The sequence below is a fragment of the Pleurodeles waltl genome, chromosome 8 (assembly GCF_031143425.1).
Source record: "Pleurodeles waltl isolate 20211129_DDA chromosome 8, aPleWal1.hap1.20221129, whole genome shotgun sequence".
In the NCBI taxonomy this organism is placed as follows: domain Eukaryota; kingdom Metazoa; phylum Chordata; class Amphibia; order Caudata; family Salamandridae; genus Pleurodeles; species Pleurodeles waltl.
In genome coordinates this window covers 882806091-882825537 of record NC_090447.1, presented here as the reverse complement: position 1 = coordinate 882825537, position 19447 = coordinate 882806091, and the positions used below count along the sequence as shown (strand labels likewise).

At 43.3% G+C, this 19447-nt stretch overlaps 1 protein-coding gene across 1 annotated transcript in view; it reads left to right on the top strand.

Moving 5' to 3' along the window:
• The window catches only part of LOC138250372 (DNA dC->dU-editing enzyme APOBEC-3C-like), a 64857-nt gene that overhangs the window by 27902 nt on the left and 17508 nt on the right, over positions 1-19447 (top strand). The window contains exon 3 of the mRNA XM_069205186.1: positions 14945-14999. Within this exon, the coding sequence (XP_069061287.1) occupies positions 14945-14999 (55 nt within the window). The remainder of the gene's footprint in view (positions 1-14944; positions 15000-19447) is intronic.

Below are 19447 nucleotides of genomic sequence, written 5' to 3'. Positions count from 1 at the left end.
TTTTTGAATGTTAACATTTATTTTCCATGGTAGATCTTTCTCTTTTCTCGTACTTCATTCAACCCTTTTGCAAACTTCCCCTTAGTTTGTTAGTTCTGTCTACGAAACCTTGTAAAAAGAACCTCAGAATGATGCTTCCTTTCCCCTAGTCCCTCTCTTTCTTTTCTGTCACTCTTCTTCCATCTCCTCTGCTTTTTCCTTCTCTTATTTACTTTCAGCTGGAGCGCCCCCGATTTCATTGAATGTTCCCACACTCTTTCTATTATCCCCATGCCCTGCAAACTTTACTTTCTACTCTCGCCTTCCCTCACGTTCTCAGGGGTGTTGCTCACATTAGTGCAGCAGGTGCAGTGGCTGTGAGGCCCACATGTGTATGGGGCCTTGCTGAATCCCAGCTATGTCTGTCTTTTACTTCCCAACTGGAAAGGGTGGGTCTTGAGGCCTATTAGGGCTGTTAGCATCCATGCTAGATCATTTCATCTTTCCCCTGAAGTAATGTGTTTTATCATTTGAATACATTTTACCAAACCCATTGATATTGCATCCTTCTTCCCCGTTGTCTTTTCCATTCTAGATTTTTCTTCTTCATGCCCTTCTGTTTGTGCTCTATTGCCCTTCTTTCCAGCTTCCGTTCTAGGCAAACTAAAAGTTTAAAAAACACTAAATCTTGATTCTGATTTCCTCCTAACAATTCCGAAACATCATTTATATTTATAATTAGTGTTTAAATTAAACGAACTATTTTTTAAGGAGTATTAGACGTTTTCTTATGGTTTTATTTTATGTTTATTTTCAGTCAGGCCAAATATTTGATTTACATATTTCGTCAAAATCTCGTCAATATAGCATCTCCCTAGCAAACTGAAGATTTATCATTCTAATTTGAACAAACTGGGTTCCTCCAACTTAGATTCTTGTAATTCTGTTACTTCAAGTTAGCTAATCATCACGTGTTTGTATCTTGAATTAGATTGACTGGTCCATAGTATAATTAGCAAAATGTTGTTATAATGGGCCACTGGAGGCAAATGTTTCAGTGGCATCTCTTTAAAGGGGATTCACTCCATGGAGGTAATTGTGTGTTGTGAAAGAACTATGGTTTTGTGCATGAACAGGCATATTTCACTTAGAGGAGTACAAGTAAAACATTGGTATACTTTGTAAGAGGGATGAATATTCTAGCAAGACACCTTCATTTTTTTCAAATCATTTAAACCGCTGAAGCTGAACATATTATATTAAAAAAAAACTCAGATGATAAGATGTTCCAAGGACAGAAAAATTAACACAATATTCAAATATCAAACCAACAAGGGAAATGGAGCTGATGAATAAATATTTATCATGTCCTCATACACTAAATGCAAGGGGTTCCTAATGCATCTGGTGTGTACTGCCTTGCAATATACCTGTCCCCATTTTACTCACTCATAAATGCTCTTTGTGACTGGATGTACTTCCCCCTCTTGAAATTTCCTCTTTCCCCGAGAAAAAGCACCAAGCCGGACACAGGGATTTGCAGTCCTGGGTATACTTGGGCTAAGGGATGTCACTCAGCATCACCCTCCCCACCCCACCCCCTGCCAGTAGCTGCAAAACTTTAAATATAAAACGATAATAAACTGTGTTTATTATCATTTTATTTTTAAAGGGGCGGGCCATTGTGATGATGAGCACGGAGGGGGAGTCTCAGGACGGCCAAGCACACATGCGCACTAAGCTCTCTCCAACCCAGCACTGTGTTGCCTGTTGGAGAGAGCTGGCACAGGCTCCCAGTCTGCCCGGGAGCGCCAAGCGGGTATGCTTCGGCCAATCCTACAGCTGCTTTCATGCTGTCAGCAGTATGAGAACAGCGTTTGGGTTGGCCACAGGGCAGGCTGGAAGCCTGTGCCTGTAGTGGAGCCAGAAGACCGGCGTGTGGCGATTCGGTGCAATTCAGGTAAGTTTTCTATTTTTTAAATATATTTTTTCTCTTTTCCCTACCACACACTGCCCAGACCCTTTTCCACACCGCGAGCCACCACTGATGTCACTGTACTTGCCTGTGGTTGTACCCCACAGAAACATGGGTATACCAACCGCACTGCCAATGTAGCTGCACCCACTGCACTGCCATGGCTAGCAATAGATAATCACGGTTGAGCCATGCTTTCGACCACAGGAAGACCTCTATTATAAAGTTTACATGACCTTGAGCTGTAGAAATGTGACGGTACAACTCTATATAATAAAACTAGCCCTTGTAAGTGGAGATTGGCAATACAGAAGAAAAACAAGTGGAGTGGGGCACAAAATGTGTATAGCACCTGGATTTTACCACAAAGGACCAGATAAAATAGTAAAATATGGCTGTGGAGACTAGAAAGCAGCACATAGATCGTTGTGGTAGTTAAGAACAGTTCTTTACCGTGATTCAGATTTGGTCTATAGTAGACATATATTTTATTAACTTTATTTAAAAAAAACTAATTATGGAAAAGAAAATTGAAGTTCAGCGATAAGAGAATGTTCACCCTTTATGCCATATTTGTGCTTACAGCCTTCCTCGCCTCGTCTGGAGATTCCAATAGCGCGACACGTCCATCTATCAACAAATGTTACTCAACGCGTCTTCTCACCCAGATGTGGCAATTCTGTTCCACCTTGGAAAATACCAGCGCTTAATTTGAGCTGGTGTTTTCCAGTGTTGGGCACCGGCACTTATTTTTGAGGTCCAGCACTTAGTTTTCTGCAACAGGCATTAACTGCGAGTATAAGACACATGGGAAAGATGTAGGAAGAGAAAAATGAAAAAGCGTCACAAAAGGGAGAAAGCAAAAAGCTGCAGGAGTGAGCTAAAGGGTTAGGGAGTGGCTGTAAATAGATTAAATAGGCCCGAGATGGCTTTAGGATTACACTCCCTCAGCACTCAGTGTTGCACATTTAAATGCAGCAGCCGCGTGTTTCAAAGGAGAGCTTTGAGCAACAGCACATTTTTATTTACAAATTAAGCACTGGCAAATACACATCTATGGCCCAGTATATCCAGAATCCCCACATCTCTCTCATCAGCTGCCTGGATTTCTGCTCCACTCTTCTGAGATGTGACAATTCTGGACCGTATTTGACTTGCTTTTGGTAACACCCATCCATATCTTTCCCTACAGTTGGCTTGTTAGGAAAAGCTACTGACATGTTGATGTAAAAATGCACAATAAAAACTGGATGAATTGAAATATTTTTTTAATGAGACCACAACAACATCAAGTCAGAGTGAAACTGAATATAAACTAACCAACTGACAACAAGCATTTCACACATACAACTAGTTGTTTTTAAAAACATATAGTTCGCTTTTCTAGCAACAATGCCACAAGAGCTGCTTGACTAATAGACTAAGAAGAAAATTTTCTAGAGAGTAATGAGACTACCATATGAAATGAATCGCGCACTGGCCTACCGAAAATACAGTTACAAAGCAAATACAGCACTCCTTCCTCCTTTCATTTATTATGCATTTAATTATGCAAATTAGCTGTTTTTTCAATTATCTCACTAGCCTTTCTCAAGTTCCTTTCTTCTGCTTTTCCTTCATGCTACACCACTTGACTGACCTCGTGACAAAATTATGCTCCTCTCCTCCCCCTGTTTTTATGACAACTGCTGATGTGCTCACATCTGGGGCCTTCAACAACTCAACAAAGGTCATTGTCCACAAAATCTCCAAGCAAAAAAATCAGGACTCTTTATGTGACTTGTGGAGTCCCCTCAGGAGATAGATGACATGCTTTAGCCTATTATGCACATTGAGTCGCATGGGCCCCTGCTCCAGCACAACTGAACAGGGCCTACATCTTTGCATTTGGATCATTTACCCAGGCCACATCAGCTATAAATGCAGGCCGCCTGCCTTGTTTAAGACAAAAACAGCCATCAAAAAGGCATTTTTTATTATTTTATCGTGTACTTTTATCAATTCCAAGGGGAAATTGGGACTGTGGCTTTAGAATTGAGGCTCTAGTTTTGTCACATTATAATCTAGCTGAGACACGTATTAAGATGTTTTCAGAGCAAACTCCCTTTTTGGAATTCTCTGACCTCACCAAGTACTGTATGCAGCTGACTGTGTGGACACTGCATCGGTTGGCTGAATGACAGCTAAAGTCACAAGAGGGCATTTGTGATAGAAAGACATTCTTATTGTGTGTTTTTCTCCGTTTGTCCATCTCTGCCTCGTTTCTCTGTATTGGCAGAGCTCCTAGATTCATCCCTGGGGCTGACTTTCGATTAAAACGATCTGTGGCTTGGCTACTCTCCTAGCGCTCTGGGAAAAATCCTGAAACACGAGGCCACGGAGCTCCCAACTGGGCTGCGGGATGCAACAATTTAAAACTATGCTCAGTGGAGCCATAAGTATGTTTTCTTCAACGAAAACAGTTATAAACTCCAAAAATTCCTTGCCAGGTTCTCTCACTGAAGATAACGACGCCCTTGGGCCTGGTGTTATAATTTCATTGATTTGTCCTCACGTTACACGCTCTAACCATGTTCGTAAATGAATATCACAAAACACTTTTTTACTGTGCACAAAGCGGATCTATTTATCTGGACATAAAAACAATTGAAGAACGAGGAAATAGAGAAGAAAAAAGTGTAATCCCATGCAAATTGATTTCACATCTAAACGCCAAACGTCAGAGTGGGAATCATTTAGTCAAGAAACACTGACATGTATGCCGCGATGACGTACAAAGTGGCACGCAAATTCCACCTCCACGACAATCACACCACAAGTAGAACAGACTGTTGTTGCCCGAGTTTTGTGGAGGAGGTTACTCCATCACAAACATGACGGATATCCCCTTCGCCTATCACGATCCCATTATAGCCTCTGGGAATGGTAATAGGGCGGATGGGATGTCTGCCACATTTGTGACGGAGTAACCCCCTCTGCCAAGCTCTAAATCAGGCCCTGAGCCATGTTGAACCAGTGCTTAATTTGTCAATAAAAACGTGCCAGTGCTCAAAGCCCTTCTCTTAAACACGCGGCTGCTGTAATTAAATGTGGGAGCATGGAATACTGAGGCAGCATAATCCTGAAGCCATCTAGGGCCTCTTCAATCCATTTACACTCACTCCCTGCGCCTCCAGCTCACTCTCAGCTGTCTTCTTTCTCCCATTGTGACGCTTTTTCGTTTTTCTCTTCCTCCGTCTTTCCCATATGTGTCTTTTGCTCGCAGCAAATGACTGGGGCAGAAGAATACAGTAAGTGCCGGCCCTCAAAAATAAGTGCCAGTGCTCAGCACCGGAAAAAACAAGCACAAATTAAGCACTGCGTTGAACCCTGAGAACTGTAGGCAATGGTCTTGGATCAAAAGAGTGGTACTTTTGCAACTCCCAAACAAATCTTTAGCAAGATTGTGTGCGATTTAAACACAGGTCTTTAAAGACGCCTACAACGGTAAAATAATGTCATTTCAGATTTAATTTTAAAAAAAATAAAATTGGGATTCTCACACCTCAAGGTAGCACTGGTTAGATGAGAACACACCCTGAAAGCTCACCTGCCAATCTGCCAAGCTGATACAAATCTTTGAGAGAAGTACGGAAGTGGAGTCCTGATTCCTGCAAATGACTGTGACCTCTTTTGCAATAACAGACTGGTGAACAGGATGGGCCAGGGAGAGGTAAAACTACAGCCGGGCCACTCATCTTGGTGGGGAGAGCCTGTATGGAGCTCTGTAGTGCCAGTAGGTGCATAACCCAGGCAAGAGGAAGCATGATTGAGGTACCGCAGGGCACAAGTCGGCCACGGGTGTATGGAGTCCCCAACTATTTTTAGAGAGGGAACACTCTTCCTCTTACACGATACTTCCACCAAGCAGTCCTGATGAATCCTTTGAGCAGCCAGGCAATCCTTCTGACAGAGTCCAGTTGTAGGTCCAGGAGTTTCTGATTTGGTGGGGTCACAGACCCAATATTTATACCCCCAAAGTGCCTTTAAAGTGATGTGAAGTGGTTTTGAATTGCACAAGTTCCCCTTTCAAGCCAGCCCTGTCTGCCAGGATCCCTGTTGGGAGTTATCAGTCCTTTATGTGAGGGCACGCCACTGACCTTTGAAGTGTAAGAGAGAGACCCTCTATCCTTGCTGCCCAGGGAGACCCATCAGTATGGAGATGAATGCAAATGCAGCTGAGTGTTTTGTGTTTATGGCTGTCTGGGTGGAATGCACAAGAGGAGCTGTCAACCAGAACAGGCCATACGTGGATTGAAGACAGGCTGTAAGGCACAGATGGCAGTAAGTGAAGAGAAAATGCCTACTTTCGAAAAGTGGCATTTCTGAAATAGTAATGTAGAATCTAACTTCACCAGTAAGTAGGATTTCTCACTACCATTCCAACCACACCAAACATGACAAGCCTATTCCTCTCAGATCAGAAATTACCAATTAAAAGCATATGAGTGAATTTCTAATGCTGACGTATGAGAGGAGCAGGCTTCAAAGTAGTGAGAAACGACTTTGGGAGTTTTTAACTACTGGGATGTGTAAAACTTATAAGTACATGTCCCGCCTTTTACTTACACAGCACCCTGCCCCCTGGGTTACCTAGAGCCTACCTTAAGGGTGATTTATTTGTAAGAAAAGGGGAATTTAAGGCCTGACAAGTAGTTTTAAATGCCAAGTCGAATGGGCAGTGAAACTGCATACAAAGGCCCAGCAATGGCATACCTGAAACATGATTAAGGGGCTACTTATGTGGATGGTGCAATTAGTGCTGCAAGCCCACTACTACCATTTAACTTACAGGCCCTAGGCACATAGAGTGCACTTTAGTAGGGACTTATAGGTAAATTTAATATGACAATTGGGTATGAGCCAATGTTACCATGTTTAGGGGAGAGAGCACACACACTTGAGCACTGGTCAGCAGTGATAAAGTGTGCATAGTCCTAAAACCGGTAAAAATGAGATCACCCTAAGGCTGTCAGGTCTTACACATATGAAGCCCACGCTAGTCCTTATGTGACAATGTTTGGCTTCAAAAATCAATGTTAGCAGCTCTTGATGCTAGGTTTGTGCAAGTCCTAAGCAGGCCTGATGGCCTAGAACAGTCTTAACTAATCCAACAGCAGTCAGCAAGCACAGATGGGCTTGGGTGTGTTGATGTAGAGAAACCCTGGCTATATTTTAGTCACAAGAGACTGAATAGTGGATTTCACTCACTTTGTCAATAAACCGAACCAAATCTGTTTTGAATAAATGTCATTTGAAATACGTCATAAATATCACATATAACTTATGATAATACAACTTTAATAGCCACACCACTTTATTAAGAAGTTAATACATTTATTTCCTGTAGGAAGTTGGCTCTGTATGCACTATTTCAAAGTAAGGAATAGTAGGCACAGAGTCCAAGGGTTCCCCTTAGAGGTAAGATAGTGGCAAAAAGAGATAACCCTAATGCTCTATTTTGTGGTAGTGTGGTCGAGCAGTAGGCTTATCAAAGGAGTAGTGTTAAGCATTTGTTGTACACTCACAGGCAATAAATGAGGAACACACACTCAGAGACAATTCCAGACCAATAGGTTTTTGTATAGAAAAATATATTTTCTTAGTTTATTTTAAGAACCACAGGTTCAAGATTTACATGTAATACTTCAAATGAAAGGTATTGCAGGTAGGTACTTTAGGAACTTTGAATTAGCAAAATAGCATATACAGTTTTCACATAAATGGCATATAGCTATTTTAAAACTAGACACTGCAATTTTCAACAGTTCCTGGGGGAGGTAAGTGTTTGTTAGTTTTTGCAGGTAAGTAAACCACCTACGGGGTTCAAGTTTGGGTCCAAGGTAGCCCACCGTTGGGGGCTCAGAGCAACCCCAAAGTTACCACACCAGCAGCTCAGGGCCGGTAAGGTGCAGAGGTCAAAGTGGTGCCCAAAACGCATAGGCTTCAATGGAGAAGGGGGTGCACCGGTTCCAGTCTGCCAGCAGGTAAGTACCCGCTTCTTCGGAGGGCAGACCAGGGGGGTTTTGTAGGGCACCGGGGGGGACACAAGTCCACACAGAAAGTACACCCTCAGCGGCACGGGAGCGGCTGGGTGCAGTGTGCAAACAAGTGTCGGGTTTTCAATAGAAAGCAATGGGAGACCAAGGGGTCTCTTCAGCGATGCAGGCAGGCAAGGGGGGGGACCCTCGGGGTAGCCACCACCTGGGCAAGGGAGAGGGCCACCTGGGGGTCGCTCCTGCACTGGAGGTCGGATCCTTCAGGTCCTGGGGGTTGCGGGTGCAGTGTCCCTACCAGGCGTCTGGTTCTTAGAAGCAGGCAGTCGCGGTCAGGGGGAGCCTCGGGATTCCCTCTGCAGACGTCGCTGTGGGGGCTCAGGGGGGTCAACTCTGGCTACTCACGGTCTCGCAGTCGCCGGGGAGTCCTCCCTGAAGTGATTGTTCTCCACAAGTCGAGCCAGGGGAGTCGGGTGCAGAGTGCCAAGTCTCACGCTTCCGGCGGGAAACGCGTGTTGTTTCAAAGTTGCTTCTTTGTTGCAAAGTTGCAGTCTTTGGTGAACAGAGCCGCTGTCCTCGGGAGTTCTTGGTCCTTCTAGATGCAGGGCAGGCCTCTGAGGCTTCAGAGGTCGCTGGTCCCTGTGGAAAGCGTCGCTGGAGCAGTGTCTTTAGAAGTGGGGAGACAGGCCGGTAGAGCTGGGGCCAAAGCAGTTGGTGTCTCCGTCTTCTCTGCAGGGTTTTTCAGCTTAGCAGTCCTCTTCTACTTAGGTTGCAGGAATCTGAGTTCCTAGGTTCTGGGGAGCCCCTAAATACTGAATTTAGGGGTGTGTTTAGGTCTGGGGGGTTAGTAGCCAATGGCTACTAGCCCTGAGGGTGGCTACACCCTCTCTGTACCTCCTCCCTGAGGGGAGGGGGGCACATCCCTAATCCTATTGGGGGAATCCTTCATCTGCAAGATGGAGGATTTCTAAAAGTTAGAGTCACCTCAGCTCAGGACACCTTAGGGGCTGTCCTGACTGGCCTGTGACTCCTCCTTGTTTTTCTCATTATCTCCTCCGACCTTGCCGCCAAAAGTGGGGCCGTGGCCGGAGGGGGCGGGCAACTCCACTAGCTGGAGTGCCCTGGAGTGCTGTAACAAAAGGGGGTGAGCCTTTGAGGCTCACCGCCAGGTGTTACAGTTCCTGCAGGGGGAGGTGTGAAGCACCTCCACCCAGTACAGGCTTTGTTACTAGCCACAGAGTGACAAAGGCACTCTCCCCTTGTGGCCAGCAACATGTCTGGTGTGTGACAGGCTGCTAAAACTAGTCAGCCTACACGGATAGTAGGTTAAGGTTTCAGGGGGCACCTATAAGGTGCCCTCTGGGGTGTATGTTACAATAAAATGTACACTGGCATTAGTGTGCATTTATTGTGCTGAGAAGTTTAATACCAAACTTCACAGTTTTCAGTGTAGCCATTATGGTGCTGTGGAGTTCGTGCATGACAGACTCCCAGACCATATACTCTTATGGCTACCCTGCACTTACAATGTCTAAGGTTTTGCTTAGACACTGTAGGGGCATAGTGCTCATGCACTTGTGCCCTCACCTATGGTATAGTGCACCCTGCCTTAGGGCTGTAAGGCCTGCTAGAGGGGTGACTTATCTATACTTCATAGGCAGTGTGAGGTTGGCATGGCACCCTGAGGGGAGTGCCATGTCGACTTAGTCGTTTTGTCCTCACTAGCACACACAAGCTGGCAAGCAGTGTGTCTGTGCTGAGTGAGGGGTCCCCTAGCGTGGCATAAGACATGCTGCAGCCCTTAGAGACCTTCCCTGGCATCAGGGCCCTTGGTACCAGGGGTACCAGTTAAAAGGGACTTACCTGGATGCCAGGGTGTGCCAATTGTGGAAACAAAAGTACAGGTTAGGGAAAGAACACTGGTGCTGGGGCCTGGTTAGCAGGCCTCAGCACACTTTCAAATCAAAACTTAGCATCAGCAATGGCAAAAAGTCAGGGGGTAACCATGCCAAGGATGCATTTCCTTACATTTCCCTATATTAACAACACTAAGGTCACAAAAATAATTCTCAAACACAAATGATACATATAGAGAAACAACAAAGGCTGATTCAAATGCCAGATATATCTAAGTTTGATTAATGCAAAAAGACAAATTATCTCAATGGTTATTACACAAAACCATAACAACAGAATCTGAGCAAGAGAAATTGCATACATCTGAATAATGATGACACAAAAATATCAAAGACAATTCATGAGCATGTTAGTAACACCTCATTAACCACTGATTAGCATCAACATGTTGGGCTTCATGTAAAAGTTTTAGTAACACACATTTAGAAAACATCTAGCTATGGTGCTATCAAAAATAAAAATAAGCAGCAGTAAATAAGCATTTGCAGCTGTTACCTGAAAAACAAAAGACAACAATTCACAACCTATACATTACCAAATCACTACAGTAATCAGCAACAACGTCTACTTCGTCAGTGGGACAGCAACATCAGGCACCAACATCAGGACAGGAACAGGAATAAGGGTAGGGGTAATGATTTAGAATTTGGACTATAAGATACACTAAACCATCTAAGCATAAGTTCAGTATTGAACAGACATAAACTAATAAGTATCAGAATGTCAATAGACTATCTGGAAAACATGAAATGCCAAAGTGACAGATCATAAAGTAGGACTCAGGAACTCAGGAACCTGGAACATGGACAAAGAGCATCTGCTCCCCAACTCATGGTGTCTAAACATTAAATTAAACTCGCTAAATGAAAATGATTGGAAAAAGTATGTTATGACCAATCAGAACATTAACATATATAAAACTTATACAATTTGTTTACTCCAAGCTCTTCTATTTGCTGTTATTTCATTGATGAAATCTAAACTAATACATTTGTATCCTATACTTCCTCTTCTTCAGCTTCATCTGTGGATCCATTGTTTCCACTTCACTGGAATACGAAGTCACAGGAAAACAATGACAAAATATGTTACCACACCAGTTCTTTTCCCTCGAGGAAAGACATACAAGTTAGAAACATATCTACAAACAATGAAGTCAGTCAAACTATGGAACACACTAGAAACATTTTATACAGCTTGCATTGCACAGTGACCTTGCATCTGCTTCTACTTCAGTCCAGCAGAGGCCACTAACTACAAATTTATTTCTAAGATTTATTTTAGTTAAGAAACACACTCTCTTGTAAAGACAAAATATTTCATCAGCTTAAGTTAGCATGGACAAAATATAGACCTTACATAATATGATGGCCATTCAGTTAGTCACAATTCTCGTAAACACAATATTATCACCTAATTAATTCACACATTAATCTGTAAGTATAATTACGTAAGGACTTAACATTTATCAAGAAAATGTCAGCTCTCACAGGTGCTTCTTTGAGGGCTCCAGTCTCTTGATGCTAAGAGCCTGTGACCTCAGGTGGTCGTTCCCCAATGATGAGTCAGACTCAGTGTTAAGATGGCCTGCAACCAGTGTTGGATGTCCCCTCTCAGCTCTTGCGGCAGTTGACAAATGTTCTTCACAGTATCCTTGGCACAATCATTCAGGGGGTCAGCTCTGACTTCACAGTAGCTCCATCCTGGCACACAATGTTGCTGACTTTGGCTCACACACTAGCAACACCCTTATGGTCACAAAAGCATCAAAGACTAGTGCTCATACACAGAGACAGCCTTATCTTTATGGTAGCCACCCTCCTGGCACATAAGGGTCGCCGACTTTAGCATGCACACTGTATGCCCATCCCACCCATCTCACCTCCATTGATCTGCTGAGTGAACCTTCCCATCAGGTAAAATCCAAGCCGTTTCATTTAAATGCTTGGGCATGATTTTTAAGGAGAGCTTAACACTGTCTGTTTTTGTTGACTTTTTATGAGTTAGGTATCATTAAAATACCTATCATGCTGTCAGAAAACTGGCCCTATTGATAGGCCCGGAGTGACTAAAAGCCCTGCCTTTACAGCCCCCATTCATAAAAAAAAAACTCTTGCAGTGTTGGAATGCTCGGACATGATATCTAAGGGGAGTTTAATACTGTTTGCTTTTGTTTACTATTTACAAGTTAAGTATCATTAAAATTCCTATCATGCCAGTAGAAAACTGGCCCGGTGGGTGGGTGGCTGATAGGCCCAGAGTGACTAAAAGCCTTGCCTTTACAGCCGACCTTCATTAAAACGACTTCTGCAGCGTTGTAATGCTCGGACATGATATCTAAGGAGAGTTTAATACTGTCTGTTTTCGTTTACTTTTTACAAGTTAAGTATCATTAAATCACCTATCATGCCAATAGAACACTGGCCTGGTGGGTGGGTGATAGGCCCGGAGTGACTAAAAGCCTCGCTTTTACAGCCCCCATCATTAAAAAAAGACTCCTGCAGTGTCAGAGGGGGGGAGACAGACAGAGGACAGAATTTGTCTGCTCTGCCTTGTCTGCTCTGCCGCACCCAATTGGCACTTCACAGGGGGTCCCCATCACACTCCTGCAGCCTCTTGTTCCTATGCTTGACATCCACAATAATTACCCCTCCCCAACACACTGCAGGGCTCTGAGTTTGTGGGGGGGCAGGGAGGATTTAGAGCTGCTGCAGCACAGAGCCTGTGGTGCAGGGTGGATGATGAGTGTTGTGCTGTATGAGTGTAGGGTCAGAGGTGACCATGTATGAGAGCAGGGTGAGTGATGAGCCTGGTGATGAGGCTGTGTGAGCGCACAGTGAGTTGTGTGACTATAAGTGCAGGGACATCAGTATCCATGTATGAGTGCAGGGTGAGTGGTAAGACTGTGTGATTGCAGGGTGAGTGATGAACCTGCGTGACTGTGGAATGAGTTGTGTGACTGTATAAGCGCAGTGTCAGAATTGTCCATGTGCGCGTGCAAGGTAAGTGATGAGACTGTGAGTGCAGGGTAAGTGATGAGCCTACGTGAATGCTGAATGAGTTGTGTGACTGTACAAGTGCAAGGTCAGCGGTGTCCATGTATGAGTGCAGGATGAATGGTAAGACAGTATGAGTGCAGAGTGAGTGATGAGAGTCCACGGGGTGATTAGTAAGACTGTATGATTGAAGGGTTATCTGTGTGAGCATTGTGAATGGTGTGCCTGAGTGAACACAGAGTGAAATGTGCAATTATATGAGTACACTGGATGAATGGCATGCCTCATGAGCACAGAGTGAGTGGTGTGAATGCCCTGGATGAGTGGTGTGCCCTTGTCAGTGCAGGATGAATGGTGTGCTTGTGTAAATGTAAAGGGAATGAAGCAGTGTGCGTCTATAAGTGTAGGGTAAGCCGGGCAGTGTGTGTGAGTGGAGGGTGAGTGATGCGTCTGCTTGACTGCAGGGAGCGTACTGAGTCTTTACGAGTACATTTTCACTCTTCTTTCAAAAAATTATAGCCAGCTTTCTTGTCTCAAATGTTCTTGCACCCCCACCCCCGTGTTTGATTCAGGATTGCTTGAACTTTATATTTAACTTTCTGCCCTACCACTTTTTGAAAAGCACCAGCCGCCACTGGTTCTGGCAGTACAAAATTTTTGGGTAATGGAGTCTTAGGTTGTCAAAATATTGACTCTTTTCCTACAATCAAATACCACCATAGAAGATTCTCGGGTTGGGGTTTACTCCAACAGAAGCACATAACTCGCCCCTGTGGCTGTTGTGGACTACCTACGGTTGGCTGCAGATGAAAACATATCTCCATTCCTGATTCTATTGGATCTCTATGCAGTATTCAACACCATATTGGTGGACCCATTGCTAAGTGTTTTGTTGTACTTTTTAAACGGTATTTCTCAATAAGTGCTGTTCGACGAATAGCTGTTGACACCACAATAAATCAAATACAGTGCTCCCCAGGGTTCATCTATGCCCCCATCCTTGTTTGCTGTTTACTTGTCCCATCTCGCAGCTCTGCTTCATTTTTGGACTAGAACCATACACTTATGCAAAAGACACTCACTACTTTACAAGCGGAAGGCCCCAGCCGCTCTCCTTTCATCTATGTAAAACAGCCTATTGGCAGTTTTCTCCTGGAGGAGCCAAAAATTGATCTAATTAAACATGGATAAGACAGAGATCGTTATGGTGGGCCCTGGGGCTATTGTAGTTACCATAGGCATCTACCTGTTGCACCTGCCTCCTGTCACCAAACTTGCCCTGTTTAACCCTGAGGACAAGATTAAAGCACTCTGCTATGGCGGGCTTTAGACTTGAGTACTTTAACAGCCCGAATCTCAATATCAAAACTTCTTTGTTGGATTGGCTGCCATCAGTCCCAGCTCAGGGAGATAGAAAGACAGTAGGAGCTCCGAAATTTACTTCTACCTCTAGTATTTTGAAGACCCTTTTAGGGCTCCCCATCTGCAAAATTGCTGTCATTAAAGTCTTGTTTATTTTTCATCATTTGATGTATGGCTCTTCTCACTCCTTCATTTCCCGAAGACTTGCCCACTACTTTACCAAGAGGGTTCTTAGCTCCTTTAAACGTTTTCCATTGCAGATCACCAAATTTCACTCTGGCAGCCCCTAAACTCGGGAACAATTTTCCAGAACATCTTCAGTGTTGCCCAAATCATTTATCTTTCAAAAAACAACTGAAGATAGTTTTGTTTTGTAATTCTGCTTCTAATCAATTTTTTTTTTGTTATTTTTAATGCTATATCAAAATGTCTAGTTAATTTAAAAAAAAAATGAATTAATGGACATTTATGATTTCAGTGAAATGGCATGAGTGTATTTATATGCAGTCTTTTTTGTTCAATTAATTTCTCCTGTTCGCCAAATGGAAGTTTACTAGATACATAATACATGTATTAAAATCACATTTAATTAGCAAGCAGATGGACAGCGCTGTGGAGGATATTGTCTTAATATATGACAGATTCTTTACCCTTTAATTATATTCTTATGTTTCTTCTAGAGGGAGAATAATTGCAGTGCTACCAACGTAAAAGAAACACATATGCAACCCTCAGGTAAGGTTATTACTTTGAAACTGGCTATGTGGCTGTGATTCACATAAAAATACCCTGAAGGATTTACTGCTCTGAATGATTCTAACATCCAGTAAGCAAAGTGCCACGAAAGTCATGTCACCCCTGATGAAATTGCACTTTTCCGAAATGGAACGTGAAGATATAACTGAATTCGCCAAGTAACGTTTTTGTATTAATATAGCGTTCATGCCAACATTTCAAAAAAGGAAAGAAGGAAATAGTGAAAATAAAATCAGAGGAATTTATTTTCCCCCTTGACTAACATTGAAACAGGGTCATTGTTTTGTCAGGAAACAGCTAAAAGTAAGCCATTTTGTCTTTATAAGTCAGGGGCCATATTATATACTGTGTCCCAGGGGCACAACAAGTGTGTGAGCCTGTTTTGTCTGCCCCAGGGGCACAATGGTATTACTGAAGAGGCGGCAGACGCTTGTGCGTCCCCTTCTGTAATACTGATAACGCTAGTGCACATGTAGCGCTTACACTATCAGGAGAGGGCATTCCCTCATTTGAGTGGAGACGTGGAACCCGGCAAAAAAGAGAAATTCTTTGCCACACACCCAGGCCATGTTATAGACATGGATGCAGACGCAAACAGGCACTCAGGTGAAACACTGATAGTGCACCACAATGTGCCTCCTGATGGCAGCCTTCTCATAGGCTTAAAGGGGGGGTCCAATGGACCGCTCGAGACAGGGAAGCACTCATTTGTAACTTGGCTCTATTTTTACCCAAATGAACAGTATCTTAATGTCCTGGCGGGTACAAAAAGTAGGAAAATCATCTAAAGTAGATATTTTTTCCTTCTATCAGTACATACTTAAAATAGCAAACATAAGAAGAAAGCACTTCAAAATGTGCTCTACAGCTGCCTTAATGATCCTTAGCAGATAGTTCAAGAAAGCAAATCCATGTTAAAAATAAATGCGGACAATTTTATATAAAATCCTTTTTATGTATCATTTCTGGGCCATTGAAAAATCTTAAAACATTTATAAATGGCTGGTATTTTTCTCTGGGAAAGGTGGCACCCCTACTCAGGGAATAGATGAGACCTTAAGGAAATAGAGAGAAAAATAAAATACTCCCCACTTTGAAACATGTGAGGCGAGTGAGCCGTGCATTTGTTTGGTTGTTTCCCTGAGGGAATTCAGAGCATGATGTGGCTGAATCGTTCTTTTCACACTAAAATTCTCACTGAATTTGGTCATCTATCTATTCTTCACTCCATCTTTCTCTTCATCCATCCGTCTCTTCATCCATCCTTCCTACTGACCGTCCATCCTTTTCTACCCTCTGTCATACATCTATCTTCCTCTTCATCGCCTGTCCTTACTTCTCTCCATACCTGCATGTCTCCTTCTTTCCATCATTTTCTCCATTTATCCTCCTATCTCTACCCTTCTCCCCATCCGTTGTCTCTTTTATCCATCCATCTGTCTATCCGCCCTTTCATACTTCCAACCATCCATTCATACCGCAATCCAGTCATTCTTTTCTCCATTAATCCAGCCCACCCCTCCTTTTTCCTTTCATGCTACCTTTCTTCGTGTCTTCCCCCTTTCCGCAGCTCCATCCTATTATTTATATATTTTTTGCATAGGTATTTATGTTTGAAGATTGATATCTCCTGTCGAAGAAGAAATAAACAGCATTTAAGGCCCAGATTTAAGAAGCACTAGCACCACTTTAGTGTAATTTTTTTTATGTTAATGTGGAGTTAGGCTTCAAAAGTCGCAGCGCCATATCTACCAAGTGGCGCAATGCATGCATTGCTCCATTTTTTAACCCTTTGCACTACATTATGCATGCACCATGCATAATGTATGGAAAGGGGGTGTTCCCCCGTTAGAGGGACCGCAAAAATGGTGCAGTGGAATCGGAGCGCATCAAAGATATACCCATGGTATTTCCCATTCCAGATTTTCAACTCAAAATAGCCCTTAAAATGTGAGGTAATACCATTCAGTCTCTATATTACCAAATGTGGTATTACCACATCGTTTTATCACACCACCAGTACTGACAGCCTAACTCTCAGCATGTGTTTCAAGGGTCAGTTCATCGGTATGGGCCTGTCACCCTTGCTCGGTGTGTTAATCGCTGCATTTGGTGTTTGTGTGCAAATAGCTTCATACCTTGTGACAATTAGGGTCCATGTAGCAAACATGTTTGCACTCTTTATCTCACACACCTTCATACAATACATTAAGGCCTGATTTAGTGTTTGGGGGATAGGGTTATTCCTTCACAAACATGATGGATATCCCGCCCTCAGTATTACGATCGCATTATCTCCTATGTGAATCGTAATACGACGGATGAGATATCTATCACATTTGTCACGGAGTAACCTGTCCACCAATCTCTAAATAAGGTCCTGAATTTTGTTAATTGGGCATGTATTCTTATTTTACTTACTCTCTCTGCCTAGGCAAATGTTTAGATTTTTGGAGTAGGCATATCCCAGAGAGTCTCTTGGTGCTATAAAAATGGAGCAAGTAGGGAGGCGCTGAGGAGGAATCCAACCTGTTTATCATATTTTCTTAAATAACCAAGAGCGAATCTTCTTCCTAAATGTTAGATGAGTCTCTTCTATGATCAATGCCTATTATAAAGATTTAGATCTTCAAAGAGGTCAACAACCATATACAAACAAGTGATTACATTTTACTACAGATATATAAAGCTTACAAAAAATGTACAATTCTAAAACATGTAATTTCATTTCCTGGAAATAGTAGAGAATTATGAGCTTTTTTTAACAGAGTATACATTAAATGTTGTAAAAAGAGACTTGAGGTATAAGACTCTTCTAATTTCAAAAGAATGGATAGAATTCCAAAGCCTTGAACCTAAAACCCCAAATAATCTTCTTCCAGGTTTAGTGCACCCAAATTTCAGAACAGTAAAAAGTTGGCTGGAAGCAGATAGTTGACTGAGCCAAGGGGAGTTACAAAAGATTTAAATGAATTGCTCTTCCTAACTGGAAACCAGGGAAGAATCATGTGAATGTTTGCAGAAACAGAATCATATTTTTAGTGACCAAAATGAATGTGTGCTGCTGTAATGTGTTGTAGGATTTCTATCCCCACTATCTGTCAAGGGATGATAACTGCATGCCATTTCCAGGCAAGTAAGAAGATAGAACGAAATAGAGACCACTCTGGAAAAGTCTAAATTAGAAACTCCAAGGCCCAACTCAACCCTCAGCGGGAAAGATGATCTATCTAGAGCAAAGACATGGGAGATTTATTCAACACATCGAACATGAGAGATGATTAGCCAGATGTTAGGGACTAACCCTGTTGCAAGATTAGGTGCTTTTGAGTTCCCTTCCCTTTATACCAAAGGGCAGTGTATGGAGAAGGAGACATCTCTGCCAATACCTGGAAGGATGACAGTGGACATGGATTGGACAGCTGGGACTATCAGTGCAATCATGCACAGTGTTAACATATGGTTAAATGCATATCCTCGTGACCACTATTTTCCCTGAAAAAAGCCTGCTCAATCACATTTTAGATCCAAAATGGCTGACTAATAACACTATGTCACTAGGGGCCAGATGTAGGAAACTCTGGCATTGCGACTCGCAAATTGCGAGTCGCAATGCCGGATGCAGGATGGTCTCCCTGACACCATCTGCGAGTCGCAAGGGGGTCACAAAGGCCCACCTCATTATTATTAATGAGGTGGGTCGCAAATTGCGACCCCCTTGCGAGTCGCAGCACTCACAGGGATGGTGGCCTGCTGGAGACAGCAGACCACCATGTCTGTGACTGCTTTTTAAATAAAGCAGGTTTTTTTGGCTAATGCAGCCCGTTTTCCTTAAAGGAAAATGAGATGCATTACAAAATGAAAAATGAAACGTTTCAGTTTCATTTTTTCAGAGCAGGCAGTGGTCCATAGGACCACTGCCTGCTCTGAAAAAATGTTTTCAAGGCCATTCACAAAGGGGAAGAGGTCTCATGGGGACCCCTTCCCTTTTGCGAATGGGTTACCACCAGTGTGATACTGGTGGTAACTGCGAATTGCTTTGGACCGCGTTCGTGGTCACACAGCAATCCTACATCGCGATGCGACTCGCAAATAGGAAGGGGGATACCCCTTCCTATTTGCGACTCGCAGTCCCATTTTGCAAGTCGGTAACCAGGTTACCGACTCGCAAAATGGGAATGGGCATCGCGATGTGGCTTTTGCACCGCGCAAACAGCGATTCTCGCTGTTTGCGAGGCGCAAAAGCCTTGCTACATCTGGCCCTAGGTCTCCACAGAGGTTTCAAGGCTCCACAGTCCACCAATGGCACCTCCAATTCACTGTCCCCTTTACTTCATTCTCTACTCAAAGCGATGCTGGCTGATCACAATGGGAACAGACATTAGTCCAATAGGCCTCCAATGGCTGTCCAATGGCTCCCAGGGCCA